The sequence below is a fragment of the Carcharhinus amblyrhynchos genome, chromosome 20, assembly GCF_965287045.1.
Source record: "Carcharhinus amblyrhynchos chromosome 20, sCarAmb.v2.hapA, whole genome shotgun sequence".
Lineage (NCBI taxonomy): Eukaryota > Metazoa > Chordata > Chondrichthyes > Carcharhiniformes > Carcharhinidae > Carcharhinus > Carcharhinus amblyrhynchos.
The window spans coordinates 41918725-41944418 of NC_137343.1; the positions used below are offsets into that span (position 1 = coordinate 41918725).

At 40.7% G+C, this 25694-nt stretch overlaps 1 protein-coding gene across 1 annotated transcript in view; it reads right to left on the reverse strand.

Annotated features, from left to right (window-relative positions):
- Positions 1-25694, reverse strand: part of LOC145355956 (citron Rho-interacting kinase-like) — a 180815-nt gene that overhangs the window by 91184 nt on the left and 63937 nt on the right. Inside the window, exons 12-15 of the mRNA XM_080208469.1 lie at positions 25459-25602; positions 20799-20918; positions 1389-1559; positions 712-765 (exon numbers count right to left, since the gene is read on the reverse strand). Of these exons, the coding sequence (XP_080064595.1) occupies positions 712-765; positions 1389-1559; positions 20799-20918; positions 25459-25602 (489 nt within the window). The remainder of the gene's footprint in view (positions 1-711; positions 766-1388; positions 1560-20798; positions 20919-25458; positions 25603-25694) is intronic.

The window sequence follows — 25694 nt, forward strand, 5'->3', positions numbered from 1 at the left end:
TATAATGGTCTAATTCCAGGTTACAAGCTGTTTCACTTTTAGTTTCCTCAAACCATTTTGCCAAGTTTGAAACTGGACAAAACTTTCTTTTTTCTGACAAAGCACTGAATGAACTTAATTGCTGACTATCCATCCTCAAAAAACACTTGCCCTCAGCTTCAACAACACAACACATTGAAAGATCAGACTGTAGGTTTAAATATTAATATTCAATATATTAAATAACCTTTCATTGCCCTGAAATAGTTTGCAGTCAGGTCCATTTCACATTAATCAGACTCCTTTTCATAATATTAATGTAGATGTCTTCCTAATTTCTGGATTTTATTTTGCAAATACATTATTTTTCCCTCACCCTTAGTTCTATACCAATTGTCTCTATCTACTACATAGATTTTATGTTTATATACACTCTTACACAAGCATACATCTTTCTCCCATAGATCTCTCTCTCGTTCCAGCCTTGCTCTTGCAGACTCAATTCTAGAACAGCTTAATTTAGTTGATTGCTCGAAATTAATCCAAATTCAACCAGTCAATGCAATCCTATTAGGAGCACCTCTAATACAGAACTACCATCTTCAGAATAAGTAGTCTCTTGTAATGAATAGTAAATTATTTAAACTACTCTGCCAGTTACTCTCAAGCTAGGGGTTAGCCAAACAATGCACTTAAATTACACTTCCATTAGTGAAGTTAAAAGTTAAAAACCTTTTCCAGTTTGGCGTACACCTCTCCGACTTCAGCTTTCCCCTGGTCTCTGGTCTGTGAATGGAAGATCAGTCTTGATGTCAGTGACTTGGATCAAATCAGGGCATGGACTCTGTGCCCCCTCACACACAAACACATTGTGCTGCACCCATTCTTAACATTAGAGTAGAATCTGCTCCAGAAAGATCAATAATAGCAACATTACACAAAATGTAATATTCATTGCTGGACTGTCAAGACAAACTAAGTAGCCAAAATTGGGAGCAAAGTAGAGTCAGTGACAAGCAGCCTTCAGTATCTTCAAGGGTGCATTTGAGAATATTGGAAAGATCTTTCATAAACAGAATGATTTCACCTTCACACAAATCTGTCATCTGTCATAATGAATGCTTCATTGACTAGTGTGGTTACGATATCCCACCCAGTCAGAATGAGAAGCATGAAAATCTCGTGTCTAGGTTTCAACTAGGAACATGGATAATTCCAACTCGAACGTGACCATCAAATGGTTATGTCAAAGTACATTCTGTCATTGTGACAATCCCCTCCATTTCTGACAAGTTCGTGACCTCACCACATCCCAGCTTCCTTGGTGCGCAAACTTCCATTTTATCCCCTCAACACTCTTCCATGCCGTCTCCCTCCCACCCACTGTTGGGGCAGGTACTCAGACCAACCTTCTGTAGTTTCTGCTGAGATTCAGCTGCTTTCCGTCTATATTCATCTGCCGTAATTCTAGTATCTCTTAATTCTGACTCATAGAGGTCAGCCCGTCGGCGGGCAGCAGCAAGATCCTCCTCCAATTGGCGTACAGTCACTTCCATCTCCTCCATTTGAGCATGGAATTCCTGTTTAAAAAATGGGAGGAGAGAACAAGGTCCATTATGTGGGTGTGGGAAGGAGCAAAGCATTCTCAAGCTTTGATAACATGTTAAAGAGCTCAGAATCAAACTAAATAAATAACAATTACACTTGCCCCTTTATAAGGGGGGGGGGGGCAGGGCAAAACTTCATCTTGAAAACAAAATACTGCAAATGTTATAAATCTGAAATAAAACCAGAAAATAGTTCGCAGATCTGTCAGCATCTGCACAGGCAGAAACAAGTTAACATTTCAGCTCTGGGAGCTCTAATCAAAAGGTCAAAATGGATTACTTTAAATTGGTTGTTTCTGTACAGTAGCAGGAAAGACCACCTGCAAGTTCCCCTCCAAACCACCCATCTTCCAGACTTAGAAATAAATCACCATTCCTTCATGTCACGAAGTCTAAATCCTAGAACTCCCTTTCTAATAATATTGTAAGTGTACAAAACCTATACCACTTGGACTGCAGCAGTTCAAGAAGGCAGCTCACCACCATCTTTCATGGGCAATAAATGCTGGTCTAAGCCATGAATGTTAAAAAAAAACACTAGTTGCAAGAATAGATAATAGCCCAAGCCAAGTATCCAAAGAGGAACAAGCCTAGGACATGGCTTACATCTTAATGTGAATAATCAACACACCCCAAAGCAAACCAGCCAGAATAACCCCACCTTTCTGGGAATAATATTTTGTTGAGGTTTGCAATTTTCATCTTGGAGTCTGCTTTTTAATGTTACATGTGAATTAGTGGATGTTTATGTTGACTGTTTTGTAGTTCCAAGTTCAGCATCTCCTTGTTAAACGTACGCCCAATTCAAAAGAGCATCATTTCTAAACCAGAAGTTTTTAACAGAGTGGAACAGCTCATTCATTGATCAGCTATGCCAGAGTCAAGAAGTCCAACATTATTATATTGATTCTGCTAGACTGAGGGAATCAACGAGGCTTTAAAGCACTTGGCAGCAGAAATAGCCTTTCCTGTTCTCCTCACTTCCTTAATTTCACTTCTATAGTCATTAAATTTTAAACAAACTTCATGATGCCAATATGTGTATTTATAAACCAACTGGATTCAGAGACCATCCACGCTAATACTTCATACTGAGACAGAGTAATGCAGTTTGATGTGGAGGGGTGAAGAGTTGGTTCAAATAGTTCTAGATTTGCCTGTAAGAGTTCAAAGATGACAGCAACATCGGGTAGAGAAGCTTACCCATCGAAACACGATAGTGCATAACAGTGACAGCAATTAGAATGAAAGGAGAGGCAGGAGAGCGAGCCAGTGCTGGGGATGAACTTGTGACAGAGCATGCTGAGAGCTCTCTAATGAGAGGAGCAGCAGCAAATAAAGGCAGATCTGGGAATGGACACGTGGGAGAACAAGGCACAGAATATACTGAAGTGAGACATAGATTGAGTGAGGAATTGGTGATTTCCTTCAGAGGGAATTTCTGGGAAGCTTTTCTGAGCTTTAAATTTGTATTAAGGGTTAGACTCATATTTTCAAACATTGTTAGTTGAATAGCCTAGTGAAACAGGGTGCTGCCCAAAGTGGCATTCATCAATGATCTGGAAGTACTTGCCCTCAATTGGAGTTAAGTTGGTGGTGAGTTGCCTTCTTGGATCAAAGCAATCCATGTGGTGTAAGTACATCTACAGTACTGCTAAGGAGGGAGTTCTAGGATTTTTGCCTAGTGACAGTAAAGAAATTTCGATAGAGTTCCAAGTCTGGTAGTGGGGGTCTTGGAGGGGAGTGCTCCCATGTGCCTGCTGCCCTTGTCCATCGAGATGGTAGTGCTTGTGGTCTTGGAAGATACTGTCAAAGGAGTCTTGTTGAGTTCTTGCAGTATATTACATAGATGGTACACACTGTTGATCAATAGTGGAGTGCGTGAACGTTTCTGGATGGAGTGCCAATCAAGTGGGTTGTTTTGTCCTGGATAGTGTCACGGTTCTTTAGTGTTGTTGGTGCTGCACTCATCCAGGCAAGCGGAGAGTGTTCCGTCACACTACTGACACATTGTAGACAGTAGTTAGACTTTGGGGATATCAGTTACTCACTGCAGTACCCATAGCTTCTGATCTGTTACTGTGGCCACGATTTTATATGGCTAGTCCAGCTCAGTTTCAGCTCAATAGTAACCTCCAGGATGTTGATAGTGGGGGTTCAATGATGGCAATGCCAGTGAAAGTCAAGGGATAGTGGTTACAGGCTACTAATAAGTATGTCCATATTTCAGTGGGTTGAGAGCAAGTCTGTCCCAGGTAAAAAAAGTCAGCACACAGATTTTTTAGAACAGTAAATCGTAGATGAGGTAACAGAGGGTTGATCAGGAAAATGCAGCTCATGTGGCGTATATGAACTTCCAAAAGACATCAGATAAGGAGCCTGATTATCAGCAAAGTTGAGAGCCATGGCAAACAAGGAACAGTAGCAGCATGGATACAAAGTTTCCTAAGCGCAACTTTCGGAAGGATGCGAAGACATTAAAGCAGATTCAGGAAAGGTTTGAGAAAATGGTTTCAGTAAAGAGGGACTTCAGTTACATGAGTAGACTGGAGAAGTTGGGGCTGTCCTCCATAGAAAGGGAAGGCTGAGAAAAGATTTAATAAAAGCATTAAAATCATGAGCAGTGCTGAAAGAGTAGATTGAGAGAAACTATTGCCTGTGGCAGATGGGTCAAGATGTGGATATGCTGGCGTTGGACTGGGGTAAACACAGTAAAGTCTGACAACACCAGGTTTAAGTCCATCCGATTTATTTGATAGTAAACTCACAAGCTTTCGGGGTTTGTCCCTTCGTCAGGTGACGAAGGGACAAACCCCAAAAGCTTGTGAGTTTACTATCAAATAAATCGATTGGACTTAAACCTGGTGTTGTCAGACTTTTTACTGCAGATGGGTCAAGACCAAAGAGACCCAGGTTTTAGGTATTTGGCAAAAGCAGCAAAAGTAACACGAAAACCTTTTATGCAGTAAGTGGTTAGAATCTGGAATTCACTGCAGAAGTTGGTGAAGGCATATTCTATTCCAGCTCTCGAAATGGAATTGGATACGCATCATAAGATAAATAGATAGCTCAGGGTTATGGGGAAGTGCAGAAGATGAGACTTGCCAAATTGTGATTACAGGTAGGCAGATGGGCAGTGTTTGATGCACTGAATGGCCTCCTTCTGTACTTCTCAACCACAATGTGTAACTGGCGTGCATCTCACTCCACCATTATCAAACTAGGGGACCAACCCTGGTCCATAAGACAGCATGCCAAAAGCAGCACCAGACATCCTAAAATTGAAGCTACAACACAGGATTACATGTGTGCTCGACAGCAGAAGCAGCATACTACAGATAGAGCTAAATAATCCCACAATCAACAGATCAGATCAAAGCTTTGCAGTCCTGTCACATCCATGAATGGTGGTGGACAATTCAATAAATAATCAGAGAAGGCTCCAAAAACAGTTCACCCTCAATTATGCAAATGTCTAGCATATTCATGCAAAAGGCAATGTTAATGCATTTGGAACCATTTTCAGCCAGAAATGGATAATCAATATGGGCCTCCTCCAGAGCTCCCCACCATCATAGATGTTAATAAAGAACAAAGAACAAAACAGTACAGGAAACAGGCCCTTCGGCCCAACGAGCCCGCATCGCCATTTTAACAATGTGCTTTTCCTCTTCCACCCTTGACCCATGTCTATGCTTATGGCACCCACATTGGAAACCAGATTGAGGGGAGAATAATTTAGGGACAATCTGTTACACCAATCAATCTAACAGCACATTTTTGGGGTGTGGGAGGAAACTGGAGCACCTGGAGGAAACCAGAGCACCCGGAGGAAACCCACGCAGCCACAGGGAGAATGAGCAAACTCCCACAGATATTGGCCCAAATCCTTGTATCTGTACAGCAAACAGTGATAGTTACTGAGCTGTCGTGGTGCCCATCTGGTTCAGACAAATCAATTTACTCTACATGATATTAAGAAACTCTTTAATGAAGTCAATGCAGGAAAAGCCATGGGCCCTGGCAACATCCCGGCTATAGTACCGAAGACTTGTGCTCCAGAAATAGCTGCACCCTTAGCATTTACCTGACACTGTGGAAAATTGTCCAGGTATGTCAAAAAGCAAGACCAATCTGATCAGGCAATTCCCATTCCACCAGTTTACATTCAAACATCAGCAAAATGGTGCAAGTTGGCATTGATTGTGTTATCAAGCAGCACCTCCTCAGCAACAACCTGCTCACCAATACTGAGTTTGGTCCAGTGAGGCCTCTTGACTCCAGACTTCTTGCAGCCTTCATTCAAATCTGGACAAAAGGGCTGATTTTCAGAAGTAAGGCAGTTTTTAATGGATTGTGGCATCAGCCCCAGGGAGAGAGCCCTAGTAAAACTGAAATCAATGGGAATCGGTGACAAACTGTCCACTGGAATCGTACTTTGAACAAAAGGAAGATGGGTGTGCTTATTGGATGCTAGTCGTCTCAGCCCTAAGTTATCACTGCAGGAATTCCTCAGGGTGATGTCCCAGTCTGAAATATCTGCAGCTGCTTCATCAATGAACTTCTGTCCTTGGTGGGCTGAATGCTCCCCTTTTGCACTGTAAGGATTCCATGATTCTATAAGATCAGAAGTAGACCAATTGGCTGTTGGCTATACGATGTTCAGTTCCTTTGGTAACTCCTGAAATACGAAGCAGTGCAGTCCCACATGCAGCAACTCTAAACATCATTCAAAACTGTGATGTGTAGCACAGATGTTACTTGCCACTGCCATCTCCAACAAGAGAGAAAGTCTAACAACTTCGATTCGACATTTAATGTATTACCACCAACATCTTGGAGGTCACTGCAGTCCAGGAACTTATTGAGCTAGGCACCTAAATAACGTTACCACAATAGCAGTTCAGCAGTGAGGTATCACGTGGCAAATAACTCACTTCTGTACTCCCTCGAGCCATTCCACTATTTACAAGGCACAAATCAAGAATATGATGAATACTCTGCAATGCCTGGATTAGTGCAACAACATTGGAGAAGTGTGACACAATCCAGAACAAAGCAGCCAGTATAATTGGCACCCTATCCAATACCATAAATATGCAATCCTCCCTCTATCACCTGCCAAAGTTCCTTTGATCGCACTTCCTCAAATCCACGACCTCCATGAAGAACAAAAGTCACCACTATTTCAAAGTTTTCCTTTAGATCACAGACCATCCTTACTTGGAACCATAATTGCTATTGCTTCTCTGTTGCTCTGTCAAAACCTTGGCACACTCTCCCTAACAGCACTGCGGATGTATCTTCACCACATGGACTGCAGCAGTTTAAAGCAGCAGATCATTACCATCTTCTCCAGGACAATTGGGGACAGGCAATAAATGCTGGCCTGGCCAGCAACATGATGTGGGTATGCCAGCGTTGGACTGGCGTAAACACAGTAAAAAGTCTGACAACACCAGGTTTTAATCCAACCGATTTATTTGATAATACTCACAAGCTTTCGAGGTTTCCCTCTTCGTCAGGTGAACTCTCCATTCACCTGACGAAGAGGGAAACCTCGAAAGCTTGAGAGTATTATCAAATAAATCGGTTGGACTAAAACCTGGTGTTGTCAGACTTTTTACTGTGGCCAGCAACACCCAGATTCCGCGAAAGGAAAAAAAAATCTTAAGCACTTTTCCAAGAGTTAAGCTGCAAAAAAAACCCCAAAATGTACTTAGGCCCTCAGCTCAAGTTCTAGAGATTGAAAGTAGTTACCACCAATGAAATACTGAATATTTTTAGGCATCATTGTAGAATATACATTTTACAATATTTTATTTAGCGGGTTCAAGTACCGACTTTGATGCTGCTATGGTTAGTGCGCAATTTTTTTACTATAGTAACTGGTAATTGGAAATGTAAGTAAAGCACTATGGGACTGCACAAATTTGAAGCTGCAGCTAATGCAGTACTGCAACAGCTTATTTTCAGTTTTGCTTGGAAATAACAGTGCAGCCCATAAAAATGATGATATACCCTTGCCTGCCAAATAGTTGATAGAGATTGAATAGGTTCAGAATTCTAACAACCAAGCTTGGAGACCACACCTCATTGAAAATTAGATCACTTCCTTTCCACAATTGACTGCCGAGAGATCATACCGACAAAACAATCTGTTCTACGTGTAAGAATGTACATTGAAAAATATACGTCTGAAAAATAAGTGACTTAAAAACAGAGAAAAGCAATTGATGCAATTTGTTACAATCTCCATAGAGACCAATAATCTTTAAAGAGAAAATCAAACTTCTAGTTAATAGCCAAAAGGATGACACAGGATTTCAAATATTAAACCTTTTACTCTTTCAACTGATTAAAACACCTACTATTGACTAAACACTATTATTGTTTGTAGGTTATTTATATTTTGTACTATAGAGATAAATGGTTCCCTTTTTATTAATCACATTCTCCACAGGATTATATTTCCTACAACAAACAGTTGTTTCCTACAATTCACAGTTGTTCCTAGTTTCCAATGTGTTGCTTCCTTTTCACTTTCCCAGCCAGGTCACTTTTAATCACAGCACACACTTTCCCAGTGCAGGTTATTGTAATGCTTGGTACAAGCATGAGGATATTGGATATTACAGACTGTGAATGGCTGTAACTTAACATGCAACCATGGGCATTTAAAGTGTCGACAGCATCTGCGTTTGTATCTAATATTTAGTTAAGCACGGACTTATACAAGGAAACTTTGCAACGACCGATGAAATTTAGGCATCTCATTATTTGAGGATGAACCTGTGTTTGAGGAACATAGGATTTAACACATGCCAAATAGAATAAAGGAGAACATTTGAGCTCAAACTGGGACAGATATATATTAAAACAATGTCAACTGCCATTTATAATGGTAGTCTGGACCCCAGATGTATCATTCAGGGACGGCAAAGCAAATTCAATAGAGAAACTTCTGGAACAGCCAAATCATCATAGCTGAAAGTCTTTTAATGCAGCCAGTTTATTCTACATCAATGGGGATGAAGTAGAAAGAAAGGGTTGAGAGCTTCAAGTTTTTAGGTGTCCAGATCACCAACAACCTGGCCTGGTTCCCCTTTGCTGACACTATAGCTAAGAAAGCCTACCAATGCCAATGCCTCTACTTTCTCAGAAGACTAAGGAAATTTGGCATGTCAGCTACGACTCTTACCAGCTTTTACAGATCCAGTTTCCAAATCCACCTGAGAACCAATATCCTGGCTATTTATCTACAAGAAGCTTCACAGCTACATGACAATCTTTTATTTCTAAAAATCTTTCACTTTAATTGAAGTATCACCTCAATTAAGATGCCATTAGGTCAGCACAGAGAATGGAATTTATATCTGTTATAATCATGGCTTTAACTACATCTGCATATAATGCTTTTATGTTTGATTTGATTTGTTATTTCACATGCATTAACATACAGTGAAAAGTATTGTTTCTTGCACGCTATCCAGACAAAACATACTATCCATAGAGAAGGAAACGAGACAGTGCAGAATGTAGTGTTACAGTCATAGGTAGGGTGTAGAAAGATCAACTTAATACAAGGTAAGTCCATTCAAAAGTCTGACAGCAGCAGAGAAGAAGCTGCTCGAGTCAGTTGGTACATGACCTCAGACTTGTATCTTTTTCTCAAAAGGCGGCAGCAGAAGAGAGAATGCCCAGGGTGAGTGGGGTCCTTAATTATGCTGGCCAAGGGAACTGTAGACAGAGTCAATGGATGGAAGCTGGTTTGCGTGATGGATTAGGCTACATTCATGATTTTTTGTAGTTTCTTGCAGTCTTGGGCAGAGCAGGAGCCATACCAAGCAGCGATACATCCAGAAAGAATGCTTTCTATGGCGCATCTGTAAAAGCTGGTAAGAGTCGTAGCTGACATGCCAAATTTCCTTAGTCTTCTGAGAAAGTAGAGGCATTGGCATTGGTAGGCTTTCTTAGCTATAGTGTCAGCAAAGGGGGACCAGGCCAGGTTGTTGGTGATCTGGACACCTAAAAACTTGAAGCTCTCAACCCTTTCTTTCTACTTCATCCCCATTGATGTAGACAGGAACATGTTCTCCTTTACGCTTCCTGAAATCAATGACAATGTCCTTGGCATTAAAGGAGAGATTATTGTTGCTGCACCAGTTTCTCTATCTCATTCCTGTATTTTGTCTTGTCAATGTTTGAGATCCGACCCACTATGATGGTGTCGTCAGCAAACTTGAAAACTGAATTGGAGAGGAATTTGGCCATAAAGTCATAGGTGTAGGAGTAGTAAGGGGCTGAGAACACAGTCTTGTAGTGCACCTTTTGTGCATTGTAAGAGAGATGAGTAATTGAGAGGTTGCATTTTAAAAATCTGGGGCAAGTGAGATAATAAATGAACTTCTTTAATTTTAGGATCAACAAAAAGCCTGCTGTTGAAATTTATTTTAAATAAGCTGGGCAAATCTTCCAGTCTCTTAATTCCTCACAAATCCAGTCTTCCATCTGAGCACAACTCACCGTTGTGACCTTTTACTTCAATATGGAACTAGCTGCCTACAACTGCCAACAACCCACTAAGACCACAATCCAAGTCTTTCACATCTGTTTTTTATGTGCACAAGATTATACCATTTCTCTTCCCTTCCCAAGCAATTTTTTTTTAAACCAGAGACAAGCATAGTAATGGATTACTGTCATAGAACATTTTCTAGCGTTATAACCATAAAAGGGTGATGACAAGGGATATTTCAAAGTTGTGGAGTAATTGACAATGAAATGAAACACCACATGTACTCGTTAAAACTCAAATTTTTAAGGTTTTTGGAGAAGTCGGAGGGGTTAACTTTTACATAGGTTATGTTTTTGAAAGGATTGACATCTGTGTTTGATTTGGGTCAAGAAAAACTTGCAAATGGAATAATGTAAAAAGCAGCAACATTAAAGAATTCAGGTTAATTCCCTAACATTTATTTTACAATTTTACAAACAATATTCATTTTATCCAGCACAATATAAATACATGCCTTAATGAAATAACTATAATACTTTAAAATTCTTTGAAATCACTATCAATTTCTCTCAATAGCTTGATAACTGTATGGATCTTCTTCGACTCCAACATTAAATCGGTAGCACAGGTATCAACACTGCACAAGTGATTGTCCTCGATACTGTTCAGCACACCTTTGATCTTGTTTTTGCAACTACCTTCAACAATCCAGCCTCTTCAAAAGCATGGACAACACCTTTCTGAAATTTCTCTTTAGGGAAGACATTTTGCTTGAATCTCACCATCAGTTTAATATTATGCCATCTGCCATACAAGGTGGAACCATTGTGAATAGCCAGACATCTTTACAAGACTTTTCGCCAATCTTGGAAATAGTCTTGTTTGCTGGCATGTCAAAGTTCATCAATCTTTCGTCCTTATTTCTGATGCAGGTCAATCAATGTGCATTATTCTTTTGGTGATTTTGTCAAACTCAGGTAACAGGTGCAGTATAATAGTTGCTTTCTGCTGGAGTACTAAATTGCAGCTTTTCATGAATCTTGTGTAGCAACTGGAACCGGCTTTGAATACTGAAATACACGTTTGTTTCTTCGAGGTCGTAGAGTTGGATGTCTCCAAAGATAATGAGACCATTTTGACAAAACTTGTTAACCCATTCTGCCATTTTTCTCTACAGATTAAACGGAGCTCTGTACTTATTATTCTTCTGTGAAGGCATCATGATTGATAATATGGTAAACATTAATCTTGTCAACTGGCTAGGAAATTGTCACTGAAATTAATTGGCATAGGGAAATCTAAAACATACAAATTCCCACACATGCCTTTTAAATTAATGAACTGCAGCAATTATCAGTAAGTAACTAATAATTAAAGTGATTTGATTTCTGAAAAACTAGTCGATTTTTACATGCCTGTGGAAAAATTAGGGGTATTTCCAGACAAGTCATGGGTTGACTTTTGCACAAGATGGATTTTTATACAGGTATATATGGAATAAGATTACTATCAAATTATTTTAGTGCTTGATATGTTTATGGGGAACTAAGTAGCAACTAATTCCTTCAGGCATTTGGCATGTTCAGCATGGAGCCGAATAAGACAGCGGGCGGAAGTTTGCGTTCAATGTCCAGTCAGAAAGACTAATCTGGTATTGATGAAGATCCACAAACATAACATATTTAAATGGACAAATCTGACCAATACAATTGACCTATCAAGAATTGGAAGCCACTAAACAGACTCAGCGAATCCATTTAGCAAAACAAAGGTTTAACGCCATACTCATGATAAATTTGGAATAGTATTCTGAAATTTCAGGTGGAAATTTCACAGTTAGATCATGGAAATTCCATGACATTCAAAATCCAGGAATTCCCCAACACCACTGTGGGTGAACCACTGCAGTCCCTATGCAAGTCAAGAAGTCAGTCCACCATCACCTTCTGAAGGACATCTAGGGATGGGCAATAAAACGCTGATCAAGCTATGACGTTCATATCCCACAAAATTAATTTTTAAAAAATCAGCTTCCGAAAAACCTTCAAGATTCCAGATAAAACCTTCTGAAAGTTAAAAACTATGGAAGCCCAGATAGCATGTGGTATTTGATTTGAAGTTCAAATAATGATGGGAAACAGTGCATAACAGAGTGTAGTAGTGTGAGTTGTAATGTCAAAGTGGCAAGAAGGGATGGAACGGAGAAAGATGTTGAGTGGAATACTACAAGGGTCAGTGCATGGATCTCTTATTTGGCTCCTGATGTGACCTGGATTTTAGAAGCAATTGAAAGCCTTTTCCATTTAGTTTAATTCAAGTCTGGCAATTATCTCAAGTCGTGACTCAAAGCATCAATAGTAGCCTCGATAAAGATGGATTAAACCCATGAAGTAAATTTTAATTTCATGAAGTGCTCCTCGTGTCTAACCTGTTGGTTTTCCTACACTATCATATAGTTTTCGTTTAAGATGGACAGTATCAGGTATGCACTCCATTAATCAAACATTTTGAAAATTCTTTAGTGCCTGAATGTAGCAAATCAAATTTACAGCCATTATTCTTATAAATACCTTATCTGTTCAATTAGCAGTCAAGGACAATCTTTCACAAAACAGGTCCAAAAGAATGACTGGCACAATCTTACAAAAAAAGTTGCAAGTGCCGAACAAGCAAGAAAATGGGAGAATTTCAGACTCATTTTTTGGATGAGTTTAAAAATACACAATCTGTGACACACTTGCCACTCTTTGGACAGGAGCACGATTGTCACCAATTGGAGAGGATGGCAGTGAGGAGGGGAACAAGTACTCAGGGCTCTATTACGCAGGTACTGCCAATCTCCAACTGAACTGATATCTTTTTCCACCCGCCCCACCCCATCATTGGCTGCATTGTGACCCTTCCGGCAAATGGTCGCTGGCATCAGGATCCCTCCAGCCCTGCATGAGTCCCCCATCATGATTCCCTCTGTGGCCCTGCACAAACATGCCCTCCCCTTGGAGCCCCCTGCCCGCCATTTGAGGGGCTCCCTCCCAGCTGATAACCCTCTGCCCTCAGTGCTACCCTCCCTTGCAGAGCTCCCCCCTTGCCTCCTCCACTGCAGAGATTCATCCTTGTTCCCCCACTGCACAGCTCCTTCCCCCTCCCCCCCCCCCAGCAGCACTCTTCCCTCCTTCAACCTGCACAACAGCACCCCCCCTGCCCTTTGCTTCACCGTGTCATTTGTCACAGACCGTCTTTAGCACTGTCCCTGGCATAGTTCGGTGCTCAGTGGGCACTGTCAGGCTGGCACCACCCCATGGGCACTGTCCAACTATGTCCCTAATCATCCAGGGATTTCAATGCCTCAGATTCCCCCCAGGTAGGTCAACATATATTGTGTCCACTGGTGAGACCAGCTGTGATTCTTGCCGGTGAAAGGACCGATTGGCAAAGGAGTAAGTACAAGTGAGCTCGGGACCCACTAATGACATAGGCTTCACATCCCTTCTAGATGCAAAGCCAATTTCATCAGAAAACAGATGGTAAGATTGCAAATGGTTAAAAAAAAACAAGCGTGAATGTGATTATTTGCCTCACGTAATCTTCCGGCTCACCGCACTGATCAACCAGAGAAGTGAGCTGGTAAGATTGCAGCCAGAATTTCAGGACAGGATTTCCTTTTCACGGAAAATTGGAATGAATTAAGCAGGATTAGATTCCCAGGTTGATTTGGAAGAAGATTCTTTCAGTGAAGAAATATTGAAGACCACAATAGTTACACTGGGCCTAATTTTACCATTTTCATTCTAAGTGCTGAGTCTGGGCATAGTACAGATGGGACTTAGAAATCCGCTTTCAGGCGCCCTCATACCCTCTCTGCCATCTCCGGTCCAAATTGTGCTGTGGATGGGGCTTAGCACTGCCAGAACGACCAGAACTCTGAACTACACATGCGCAGTTACACAAAAATTGGAAAAAGCACACCCGTGTCAGGTCACTCCCAAGCCACAGAAAGCGGCCTGGGAGTGAAAAGCAGGAGCGAGGGTGTATTGGAGGGGTGGCTAAAATGTATTTTGGGGGTGGTGGGGAGAAGCAGATGAATCTTTGGTGCGGAGGGCTCTGCCACTTTGCAGGTGATCAGTGGGGGAGGGGACAGGGGTGGCAAAATCAGTGGGGGGTTGGATAAGGGGGGACTATGATGTGTGTAGGTAGTGGGGGGGGGGGGGGGGGGGGGTGGATAAGGGGAACACACATCACTGCCCCTTTTATCCATGCCTCCACTACCTAGACCGATCGCCACCCCTGCCCCCTCCCCCCACACCAATCGCCCAGAGTGGCAGCAGACTGCCCTACCACCCCCACCAGACATCCATCTGCCCCTCCCCACCAGACATCCAACTGACCCACTTCCCTCCTCCTCACTCCCCCAACCAGACCACAATCTGACCTCACTCCCCTCCCCAACCAGACAGCAATCTGACCTCACTCCCTTCCTCCCCCCTCCCCAACCAGACAGCGATCTGATCTCACATCCCTCCTTACCATGCCCCCAACCAGAGAATGATCTGACCTGCCTCCACCCCCACCACTGATCTGAGTCACAGAGCTGTTGCAAACAATGAAGGTGCTCTTCGGAGGCTGGAGCACCCGACTCAGACTTTTATTTAGCAGGTCCTTAATGGCGTGGTCCCAGATTGGCGAACACAGCAGTAAAGGGGGAAATGCTGATAGAATTGGGCAGGCAGTTCATTAATTCAATTTAAATGCATTCAAATACATTTAAATTGTCATTGCATCCGATTTGGGTATGGAACTGATCCCTGCCATTCGCGGGTCTTGGTAAAGTCATGATCTGCTCGGACTCGGGTGCAGATCGCGATAAAGGCCTCACACCCGATTTTACTACGATTTTGCACCCAAAAACGGGCGCAAATTGTTAGTAAAATGGGGCCCTATATATCCTAGTCGAATTTGCAGATGAATACAGAAGATGTTTACAAATTATGAACACAGTCTCTCAAGACAGACATTAAATTCTTGGCAGACCATCAGATTCCAATTTTTTCCATTTCACAAATATCATGAAGTATAAACTTTTTCTGAAGCTATCACGAGGTGGTTGTGGGGGTGGGGGGTGGACTGGCGAAGGGAAGCACTCCAAGAAGAGAAGTACAAACAAACAAGAGAACATCTTCTGGCTAATAGCCATCCAATTCTTCTAAATCTTTGAAACTACAATGCACAACCTGATATAATTTTGGACAGACTACACGAGAGGAAAGAAAAAGTTAGATAGTACGGCACGGTGGCACAGTGGTTAGCACTGCTGCCCACAGCATCAGGGACCTCGGTTCAATTCCAGCTTTGGGTGACTGCGTGGAGTTTGCACATTTTCTCCATGTCGGTGTGGGTTTCTTCCAGTTGCCTCCCACAGTCCAACGATGTGTAGGTTAGGTGGTTTAACCATGGAAAATGTGAGAGGTTGGAGAAAAGGGCCTGAGTAAGATACTCTGCAAGAGAGTCAGTACAAACTTGATAGGCTGAATGGCTGCCTTCTGCACTGTAGGGATCTTATGATATAAATTCGCCATTTCATTTCTAAATACTCTTTCCAATTGTACAAAAACAACCTTCCAAGCAATTCACTATGCTTTAAGATTAAATTTTAAGCCAGTTGACAAATAGGTTAACGGTTCAGGTTTTTACCATTGGTTACACCAGATATTGAACAAGTTGCCCAATTATCTCCCAATAACTCAAACAGTGCACTAACAGGACAAATATTTAAAGCTAAATTATGAATTGTTTGCTAATTATGAAGTGTCATTTTACCATTGGGTCGCCATCATTGCCCCAAAAATAGGGGGTAGTTCGCTACTTATGCCTGACTGCAGACTTCCCAATGGAACTGCAGAACAAGTAAACTTTAGGTGTCCATTAAATAATCTCATGAGTTAGCTTCACCTGACTATCCTGTAAGTGAACCCACGTCCAGTTGCTTTAATTTAAACATGAATCGGACACTGAATGTTATTCCTTAAACTAATCCAATTGCAACTGTCAAGCGATTCACTGAGTATGAAAAGCCTGGATGAGATTCAAGTAAACATTCAAGTACAATATGTAACAACCCTTCATTCTAATGGGCAAATGTAAATGGTTTCCAGAGATTAAAATAAAATCTTTGGTAATTTAGTTCAATAGGCATACCTTCATGCCTATTGAGTTCTACCTTGCTACAATGATCTGTCTCCCTGTAATGATTTGTAATCAGGTTGGAACCAGATCATCAGCTTCTTGTATTTATCACAGGTTAAAGAAGTTCTTCTGGTGCACAGCACTGTCAATCAAGCAAGCAAGCTAGCTTCAAAGACACAATGGAATATAATGAACATGGCACTATTTTTGAATTATTACCTCAATCTCATCCAGGATTTCATATATATTTAATATCTGGACAGTTATAAATGGATTGGTCCTAGGGATAGCATTCAATTTCCTGTTAATGTGTAAATCAAACACTTAGCAAAGCGGTTGCTTATGGAGGACATCAGTGAAGCTAATTCATATGAATGTCTAAGGGAAAATCAGTTTATTTCAGTTTACAATTTCACTGGAAAGTCAAACATTTATATCTTGGGTAGAGGCCCACGCTCCTAATTTCAAGGCAATGATTTATTCTGCTGCTGAATGAAGCAGCTTGAAGTGGTCTTCTGTCCACAGATTCCGCAGCTTCTCAGAAAACCTTTGGGCAATTCTAAACATAGATGAAATTTCTACTGCGAGAATTCTGCCTGGGTGTATATGATGTCAAATATTTCTATTTAAAATGTCCCATTTAGCTTCCCTGATGGCACAGAAAGTATATACACTGAGCAACTGAACTACAAAAACCAAGAACATTCCAGTCACGATCTTCTTGGTCATCAGCCACCTTTGCAGGAGGGTGATAGACCTAATGGGCCATGGACAGGAAACAGGTTTTTTTTTAAAAAAACTACATGGTGTTCACCGATGGCCATCTGGTGATCCCTGCTGGAAGTATGAATATTACTATATCTACATACATAGATATGCTATTCATCCAGTAATATAAAAGCAAAATACTGCAGATGCTGAAGATTGGAAATAAAATCAGAAATTGCTCCAAGTGCTTTGCATCTGTTTTTGAGTCCAGACTCTTATTCAGAGATGCTAACCTGCTTGGATTTAGTTTTCAATCCCTGCAGCTGAATGGCTCATGTCACCACCAGGGCTTACACATGATTAGTGACCATTTGCCAAATTATCAAAAGAGTAACTGGTATCTGAGAATCACATTCCAAGAAATTAGTCAAGTGGAGAAGGGTGCAGGAGGAAAAAAAAGTTATGAACACCAGCATCTGGATTAATATCAAACTGCACTAAGGGTTGATATCTTTTGCTAAAACTGTTTACTACACAGGATAATTCTGAGATTGCTTTCCCTGCTGCCACCATCTTCCTTAAATTATTCCCACTAACTGTCTCCACCCTCACTCTACCAAGCTCTCGGATTTTCAAAATTAAATCCAACTGCTTCCCCCTTATCCCTAGCCTTTTGCCCAGTGAAGCCCCAAATGCCTGCCCCTCCAGTTTCTCTCCTTTCCCTTCTCTTCTTCCTCAAGGTCATCTTATCCAAGAGAAGTACTGCTCCCACAACCCCACATATATATGCATTATCAGCACCTTCAGCATCTTCATTTACATGCTGTCCCTTGGCAACACCACCCAGAGGCACACTCGCACCTTCCACATAAGCTGATGACACCCAGCTCTATTTCCCAACTCTCCTGACCACTGTCGTTATGCCATGAATCAAAGTTATTGTCTTTGCAATCCCCTATCATAATCATGAACTTCATAACTTAATCACTAACCCCATTCTCTTCCATCTCCACTGTCATGTTGAATTAGACTTTTCATAAGCTTGGTATTCTGTTCGACAACTCAGTTTCCAATTTCTATAATATAGGAAGGATTGTCCAATTTTGTCTCGATAACATTGCCAATTTTCACTTCTAGCTCAGCTCATCTGATGCTTAAACCTCCACTCATGTCTCTATCACCCCGAGGCGCAATTGCTGCATTGATCTCCTGCACATCAAAGTTCTATTTTGTGTTCATATAATTCCATGGTTTCAACCTACCTAACCTCCTTCAGCCCTACAACATTTAATCTTAAACTTTTCTTTAGCTCCAGGCTCTTGTCTATTTTTCACCCTATACCCATTCTGAAGCTGCTTGATTTCCATTTCTGGAACTCCTACCATAAACCCTTCAATCACATTCTCCAAGGTCTTCCAAAAACCCTAGCTTGGTCACTATCAGTGTTCATCCTTCCCATTTCTTAAATGTTTAGCTATTATTTCATTGATCTCATTTCTCTATGACATGCTTCAAGATGTTTTCTGTATTAAAGATGTTGGAGTCTCTGCTGCTGACAACATCAACACTCATCACAGTCTTAGGTGCAACTAACTGGTTGTTATTACTACAAAGTGTATAAATACTAGCTGTTGTTGTCTCCTTCAAGAGTCCAATCTGCTGTACAGAGTTTCTTTGGGCAGGGTGAACAGGAGTGTGGATGAAATGGGGAACAAACAGTAACAGAGCTATGACCCTGAACCAATTGTTGTTCTAACACAGACTTATCTTGGAGATTACCAATAGGTTACCTGTCTTCCTTTCTGATCATGTGCCTGCTAAATATTTGATGTTGGGCAACCAACATGACAAATTATATTCGGGGGGGAGTTGAGAGAAGTGGTGGCTAAGTAGAACTGGGGTGGTCAGTGCACATGCGGAATCTGATTTTGTGTTTGCAGATGACAGTTGGAACAGTAACTTTATTTATGTGACTATGATCTTTATTTATTTAAAAGGACATATTTATCGATTGAAGTATTTTGTGATTTACCAATGTTTCTAGAAATCAATTAGAAATTAGTGTTGGCTCTGAATGAGCTAGCATTCTCCCTCATGGTTTACAGACTCCAGAAATCCAATCCCATATATCACCCACATTTCAACCAAGCCCAGTTTCACTGTCCACACGACATCCAACCATACTACACCACCCATGTCATCAAACAATACCCACAACTCAAAACTGTTCTGTAGGACTGCTAATCACTTTCCAGTACATCCTCTTCACCACTGCTGTACATCAGATACCCATATCCATCATACAAAAGTTATTGCTGTGGATACTCAGTTCTAAACACTAGAGATAAGTTCATTAATCAGGCAACAGAAATGAAGACGACTATTCATTCAAAATTCAAGAATAATCATGGTCACCAAGTTAGAGTTTAAAAAAGGGGTCAAGTTATTCAATTCACCCCGTATGGTACATAGCTAGGTTCCAGTTTGAAACATATATCTGGGCATGATTTCTGTAATGAAATGAAGTAGTATTTAAACAAACTCTGATTTCAATCTCAGAAAAATAACTTTAGCATCAGAATTGTAATAAACAGTTATTTGGTAATGCCCTCTTACAAGTACTGTGGCAACAAGAGCAGCTCAGAAGTGAGGAATACTGCAGTGAGTAACTCATCTCCCCAACTCCCAAAGCCTGTCTGCAATCTACAAGGCACACAGCAGGAGTGTGACAGAAACACAGTAAATAGGACTAGGTCATTTGGCCCTTTGAGCCTGCTTCCCCATTCATTATGATCATGACTGATATTCCAAATCATCAGCCTGATCCCACCTACCTCCTATATTCTTTGATCGCATTTGCCCCTTGAGCTATATTTAACTCGTTTTTGAAAACATACAATGTTTTGGCCTCAACTGCTATCTGTGGTAGTGAATTCCACAGCCTTACCACTTTCTGGGTGAAGAAATTTCTCATCTCAGTCCTAAAAGGTTTACCCCAGATCCTTAGAAAAGGCTGCCCCCACCAGCTCTGGACACCCCAACCGTCAGAAACATCCTTCTTGCATCTAGTCCTAAAAGATCCCTCCTCATACTTCTAAACTCTAGTGAATATAACCTAACTGATGGAATTCTTTCCCCTTGACTGGACGAGTGCAGCTCCAGCAACACACAAGCTTGACATCACCCAGGACAAAACAGTCCACTTGATCGGCACCCCATCCAGAAACATTTACTCCCTCCACCGCTGTTACAGCATTGATACCATGTACAAGATGTACTTCAGGAACTCACCAAGGCTCCTTAGGCAGCACTTTCCAATCTCACAACTGCTACAGGTCAAAGGCAGCAGACATATGGTAGACCCCCTACAAGCCATTCACTACCCTGACTATGTTGCCACTCCTTCACCGTCATTGGATCAAAAATCCTTCTTAACAGCATTGTGGGTGTACCTATACCACGTGGACGTAGACCAGTGCTATACAAAGATAGCTCACCACCACCTCCTCAACAGCAATTAGGGATGGGCAATGAATGCTGGCCTAGCTTGTGACACCCACATCCCATGATTGAATTATATATTAAAAAAAGTATAACAGCACTGACCTCAACTGATGCATGATCTTGGTAACTATTCATAATGAAGGTGACATGTTAGTTAACATGTACTTATTAATGCTGAGCTTGGTGAAGATTCAACATTTTCAGCCACATATGAATAGGACTTGGAGAACCCCTCACTGAATCAACCGCTTCCAATTCTAATTGTGGGACTGAACAGGGACCATTCCCTCTTATAGAGTTACCTGCTCTTTGATCTCTTGCAATCTGTGGCTCTGCTCCTGAATGTCCTGCAGCAGCTGGAGTGCTTTATCATCCTCCTGAGATACTTCTACACGTGCCTGCTCAAGACTGCGCTTCAGGCTCTGCAAAATCAGAATCACAACACCAGTCAGGCAATAAGGAAAGCCTTCAGGCAGATACATAATTCTTAATCACTTGGATACAACAGTGAAAGGATCAAATCCTTTGGGACAATTTAGGCACATTTGTGTGCTGTTGCTGCAAAATTAAATTAATCTCATTAGCAGTGGCCTATAAACAAAAAATCTCAAAGTAAATCTGACCATACCACCTGCCCATAAAAACTGAAATCAATTCAACAAACATTTTTGTCTTTTCATTTTCACATTATAATTGAGTGCCATCAATGCTTTAGGTGATGAGGCTAATATGTGAACAATCAACTAAGTTTACACAAGAGCCAGTTTTATTTTAATATGCTGCAGTAAAGTCAAGCAAAATTGTCAGCTACAAAAAACAAAATAGACTCATTAAGGAAATCTGGTTAGCCAGAACTTAACTTTAATGCATCCTATAAAAATGTACCTATTAAGCATCTTCTTCTGTTATTTTATGGGAAAGTTTAGTGAAGAGCATAAGACCTCATTTGCCTTGCAGTAGACAACAATGAAATCTACACCACGGATAGTTAATACAAATTATTTGTCTGTGTACTGGTGTAAATAGTACTTGAAAGTTAAGAAACCCAAGAACACATTCCCCAGCCAGAGGAAACAACCTTTCAATATCTACCCTGTGAAGCCCCTTCAGAATTTTGTAGGTTGCAATGAGATCATTCTCTCTTCTAAATTCCAAAGAATTTAGACCTAATTTAGAAAACATTCTTTCTGGTTGTATCACAGCTTGGTATGGCTCTTGCTCTGCCCAAGATCGCAAGGAACTACAAAAGGTCATGAATGTAGACCAATCCATCACACACACTGTGTATACTTCCCGCTGCCTCGGCAAAGCAACCAGCATAATTAAGGACCTCATCCTGGACATTCTCTCTTCCACCTTCTTCCTTCAGGAGAAAGGTACAAAAGTCTCAGGTCACATACCAACCGACTCAAAAGCAGCTTCTTCTCTATACCTTAGCTATGACTGTAACACTACATTCTGCATTCTCTCATTTCCTTCTCTATGAACAGTATGTTTTCATTGTATGTTAATACATGTAACAATAATAAATCAAATAATTTACTCAACCTCTCATCGTAGAACAACTCTGTCAACCCATGGGCCAATCCAGTGAATCTTTGCTGTACTGCCTCCAATGCAAATATATCCCTCCTTAAAAACTTCAGACAGTATTCCATGATTGTAGCAAGACTTCTTTAAAATAAACATGCCAGATGCTTTTCTAATTGTTTGCTGTATCTGCATGCTAATCTTTTGTAATTCCTTTATGAGTAAGCCCAAGTCCATCTGAACACAAGTATTTTAAAAAATATTCTGCTTTTCTTTCCTTAAGGCCAAAGTGAATATCATCACCCTTCCCCACATTATACTCCATCTGTCATCTAGTTAACACATTCCAAATCTCTGCAACTATCTCTATTAGCACCATAGGATGTCCATCAGTTCCTGGGGATTTGCTTAATTTTAGTCTCGAGTTCCTCCATGCTTTTTCTTCTGCCAATATTACTCATTTTAATTTCCTGTCTCTTAATAGCCCCTAGATTACCCTCTATCATTGGTATATAATTTGCGTCTTCTACTTGAAGACAGACAAAATATTGGTTCAATGCCTCTGCTGTTTCCTCATTCCCCATAATTTGTCCTGTGTCTGCTTCTAAAAATCTAATAATTACTTTAGCTGCTCTCTTTTTTAGTTCTTGCAATCAGTTTTTATATTCATGCTTAATTTACTGAATTCTATTGTTATATCAAATTTTTTGTTATCTTTTGCTATTATTTAAAACTTTCTCAATCCTCAGACTTACTTCTTCACAACATCATAAGCATTTTCTTTTTATCTCATACTATCCATAACTTCTAAGTTTAAAGTTTATTTATTAGTGTCACATGCAGGCTTACATTAACACTGCAATGAAGTTACTGTGAAAAATCCCCTAGTCTCCACACTCTGGCGCCTGTTCGGGCACACTGAGGGCCAATTTAGCATAGACAACACACCAAACCAGCACGTCTTTCAGACTGTGGGAGGAAATCGGAGCACCCGGAGGAAACCCACGCAGACATGGGGAGAAGTGCAGACTTCACACAGACAGTGGCTCAAGCCAGGAATTGAACCTAGCTCCCTGATACTGTGAGGCAGCAGTGCTAACCACTGTGCCACCTTATCAGCATAGCTGTTAGCAAGGGGTTAGACAAGGTGAAATTTTTCTGTGAATTTTTGCTTTCAACGGAATGTATTTTGAATTGTTTTTGATAAGAGAGGAGATTAAGGGTTATGGGGAGAGGGCCGGAAAGTGGAACTGAGCCACGACAGATCAGCCATGATCTTATTGAATGGCGGGGCAGGCTCGAAGGGCCAGATGGCCTACTCCTGCTCCTATTTCTTATGTTCTTATGAATTGTTTCTTTAAATGTTTTCCACTGTTCATTTTCAACTACTTTTTAAATCAACCATAGCCAGCTTTCCTTTGATATCTACATAAATGGTTTGTTTAAGATTCTTGTTTGTGATCAGAGTACATCATTTCCAACCTAATGTGGATTTCAGTTACATTATGATCTTCATTTCCTTGTGGATCTTGTATTGTGTCATTACTAATAAACTCAGCCTCATAGCTCAATCCTAGATCTAAATTTTTTTTCCCCCCTAGTTTGGTCCACAACATATTGCTTCAGGAAACTATCACAAAAGCATTCTACAAATTCATCTTTCAGGCCACCTTCACCAAGATCAAAGTCCCCCAAAGCCAATGCATTGCCTTTGTTACAAGCTCCAGTGAATTATTGTTTAATACCCTGTCCAACAGTATAACTATTGTGAGGGGGCCTATGAACTACTGGCATTAGATTTTCTGCCGCATGCTAGTAGAATACATTGGGTTCTATTTGCACTCAAGGCTCTTCTTTCTTTAGAGGTTTTTTAAAAAGTTACCAATTTTTCTTGACTAAAAATGTAATGGCCCCACAATTCATGTCATTATTGTGTTTATGTTATTGCCAGTGAAGCACACTATCCTACATCTTTGCAGCTTGCATGAATCCCATCTCAGTCACAGTTCAGTGCCAAGCTAACGACATTTCCAGTTGTACATAATGATGGAAATTACGTTGGCTTGGGCAGCATTGGAATATTAACATTTTAGTCGTGTTGGTCTTTATTCCTGTGTTACATTTGCACTATAAAGGAATCTGCAAACCAAAGTCTGAGTAAGCTCTGATTGGAACTAAGAGAAGAGAAGGAAATATTTTGAGTGCTTCAACGTTATTTTGAGTGCTTCAACGTTTACTGATCGAGTATAATGACTGATGCTAGTTTGAGGACGTACTCCTGGAATATTTCCGAATTTAGTTGCCTTCTTGACTTACAGTTGAAGATATGCTTCTTACAATAATTCTTTAGATCATGCCTGAAAAATAAATCTATCAATAACAGCAACTACTCAGAAGCTTGAAATTGGCATTGAGAACTAAAATGCTAGTCAGTGGACACTGCAGTTAAAGATTGTGGGTATCAATCACTGAGAATCTCTGATAACAGTTCTTAAAATTAGGTGATCATATTGACAGAAATTGCTTGGGAAGGTTCTGTCTAAATTTTGGTGGGCAAATTTGCTGTATGCTATGGAATGAAAATACACAAGCAAGAAATTCTCTGTTCAATTCATAAATTTGTGCTGACTCCATAATCTCAAGGACGACACTATCTGGCCTCAGCATTTGTGGCTTAAAGAAAGGTAAAGGCTTTGGTTGCATACCGTATGCCAATAATAGAATTGCACACAGCCAAAGGTTAAGCTCTGGTGCAGTAGCTCTCCATATTTAAATAGGCTATTACTAAACACTGTTCAGGTATAAAGAAAAATTGTGACGTTTGGGGGAAAGAGAGGGGACACTGTGCACGGCAGGGAACCGGCAGAATAGTAAAGTCAACATTTCATTATAAAGGTACTTGCATTACGATAATAACGCCCAGAAAGATTTACGCAATTGCACCAACGCAAAGCATCCAGGCAAAAAGAAAAATATTTCAGTCTATGGCAGGACACACTGTGCCAGCCAATGATGGTACAAATACATTTCCTACTAGAAACATATATTCCTCCCTCAGAAAGTCTGTTTATAAACACACAAGTTCTCCACATACTTTCCCTTTTAAATTACAAATAAAACGGATAATATAACAAGAACTGGCATTCGTATAATAGCAAAAATGACCATGACAGCATAGTCAGACAAAATTTGCAATCAAGCACACAAGGAGATATTAGGAAAAACTTGCTCAAACAGACAGATTTCAAGGAGTGTCTCAAACAAGAAAGCAGGGAATTCCAATCTGGGAGTCAAGAAGGCTGAGGTCATTGAAGTCAATCATGGGACTAAAGAAACTCTGAGATGTTCAAAAAACCGAAGTTCTCTTGGCCATATGGAGGTAACCTGAGAGTCATTCTAGCCACACTCCAATATAAAGTGGTTTCTACCTACACTACATTCTGTTATGTACGTGGCTAAGTCCTGCTCCATGATTGATTTCTGAGTTTCAGCTGCCTGAAGTTCCACATCTTTTTGCTCAAGTGCTGTTTCCAGTTCAGAAACTTTACGTTGCAAATGGGTGACTTCTTGATCCATCTAGAAAAAAAAAAGCAGAATATCAAATAAAGCCATCAATTTTTTCACAACCAGCACAGAGAAGTCTTAAATGCTCATCATATCCAAAATTT